The following is a 1,728-nucleotide window of genomic DNA, read 5'->3' as shown; positions in this document are numbered from 1 at the left end:
AAAAATGATATTTGAATAGTGATTTACAACCTTCAAAGCATGAACTATTGTGATAGTCACACTTTATGACAGTAGCTGGGCAGATATTACTATTCCTAATATGTAGATGTAGAAGCTGAGCCTCATTCTTTCCCAACTTTACTCTGATAGTCAGTACAATAGTTGGGACATGAACCCAATATTTTGTGCTGCCACTCTGCCGAAAGGAGCATAAATGTGTACAAAGGGGTAATTTCAATAACATGTATCATAAATTGTAACAAGTTTTTGAGAAGAAGAATTTCTAGCTGGAGAGATCAAAGACAGCTTCTTGGAGGGGGAGGACATTGGGGATGGATTTCCAAGTGCATCCTAATTGGTGACTGAAGTCTCCAGTGTATGACCTCACATTGGTTATGAGGAGATTCTCCTGCTGAAGAGTTTCCCCAGGGCAACCTTCATGTCCTGATTTCTCAGACTATAGATGAAAGGATTTAACGTTGGGGTCACTGCGATGTACATCACAGTTATCACAGCATCCTTTAGGCTATAACTAGTCAGAGGGCGGAAATACATGCCCATGACTGTCCCATAATACAAAGAAACAACCATGAGGTGGGAACCACAGGTGGAGAAGGCTTTACGCACACCTTTGGTGGATGGAACCTGTAAGACTGTGGAAAAGACCCAAACACAGGAGATGGTGATCCATAGTAATGGCACAGAGAACACACCAACCCCTAGGTACATCATCTTCACATTAAATTGGATGTCAGAACAGGACAGCTTGAGCAAAGGGACAATGTCACAGTAGAAGTTGGCCACTTTCTGGTTTCCACAGAAGGACAGCTTAGCTGCGAGCAGAGTGTGAGGGAGGGCATTAGCACTTCCAACCACCCAAGACCCAAAAACTAACAAGACACAAGACCGTAGGCTCATAATTGTTGTGTAATGGAGCGGGTGGCTGATGGCCACAGCACGATCATATGCCATTGCTGCCAAGATATAGCTATCTGTGTTACCCAAGGCAATCATGAAGTACATCTGTGTCAGGCATCCCCCAAAGGAGATGGCTTTGCTGTGCAAGAGGTAGTTCACCAGTGTCTTAGGGATTGTTACAGAGGAGAAGAAGATATCAACAAAGGAGAGGTTGGCAAGGAGAAAATACATGGGGTTATGAAGGCTAATGTCAGAGTGAATAGCCAAGATGATGAGCAGGTTACCAATCAACATGATGGGGTAAACGAATAAGAAGAGGATGAAGAAGAATTCTTCCTGTTTCTGCTGGCTGGTAACTCCCAGGAGGATGAAATCCAGGGTAGAGGATTGGTTTTCTTCTCTCATGGCTCTTAGGTTCTAACAGGGGAGTGGAAAGAAGAAAGGGGAGAGAATCCCAGAATTATTAGTGAACTTACTGTGTAATATCTTCTTTATCTACCACATTTGATTACCTGTGTTTATACCTAGCTGTACTAAACCGAGAGATAGCCCATATTTGGGGGAAAATAATCCCTGTTCATCAGTTTGACTAATTGTCAGATAGTGATTGATAGTTATGTCTGAAAAGTGAGCAGTATGAGTCAGAGGTACCCATCCTTCCGATCACAGCACTATCACCCAAACACCAAGGATTTAATAACTTATCAAATAATTACATTTCAATTTACATGTGCTAGATACTCTGTGAGATCTCATGGAAAAATCACGAACTTGTGATAAACACAGTTTTTTAATCCATTCATTCAACAT

General features: G+C 42.0%; 1 protein-coding gene across 1 annotated transcript; it reads right to left on the bottom strand.

The window, feature by feature from the left end:
• Nucleotides 1-393: 393 nt before the first annotated feature.
• Nucleotides 394-1,323, bottom strand: LOC131416647 (olfactory receptor 1A1-like). Its single transcript, XM_058559306.1, has one exon. The coding sequence runs from the start codon at nt 1,321-1,323 to the stop codon at nt 394-396; it is 930 nt and encodes a 309-aa protein (XP_058415289.1).
• Nucleotides 1,324-1,728: the final 405 nt, after the last annotated feature.

Source organism: Diceros bicornis, chromosome 18 (assembly GCF_020826845.1).
Source record: "Diceros bicornis minor isolate mBicDic1 chromosome 18, mDicBic1.mat.cur, whole genome shotgun sequence".
NCBI lineage: Eukaryota > Metazoa > Chordata > Mammalia > Perissodactyla > Rhinocerotidae > Diceros > Diceros bicornis.
Note: the sequence above shows the minus strand (reverse complement) of the source record. Positions and strands in the feature narration are given on the sequence as shown.

Excerpts from the sequence above, each read along its gene's own strand:
- LOC131416647 (XM_058559306.1), bottom strand. The coding sequence starts at position 1,323 with ATGAGAGAAGAAAACCAATCCTCTACCCTGGATTTCATCCTCCTGGGA.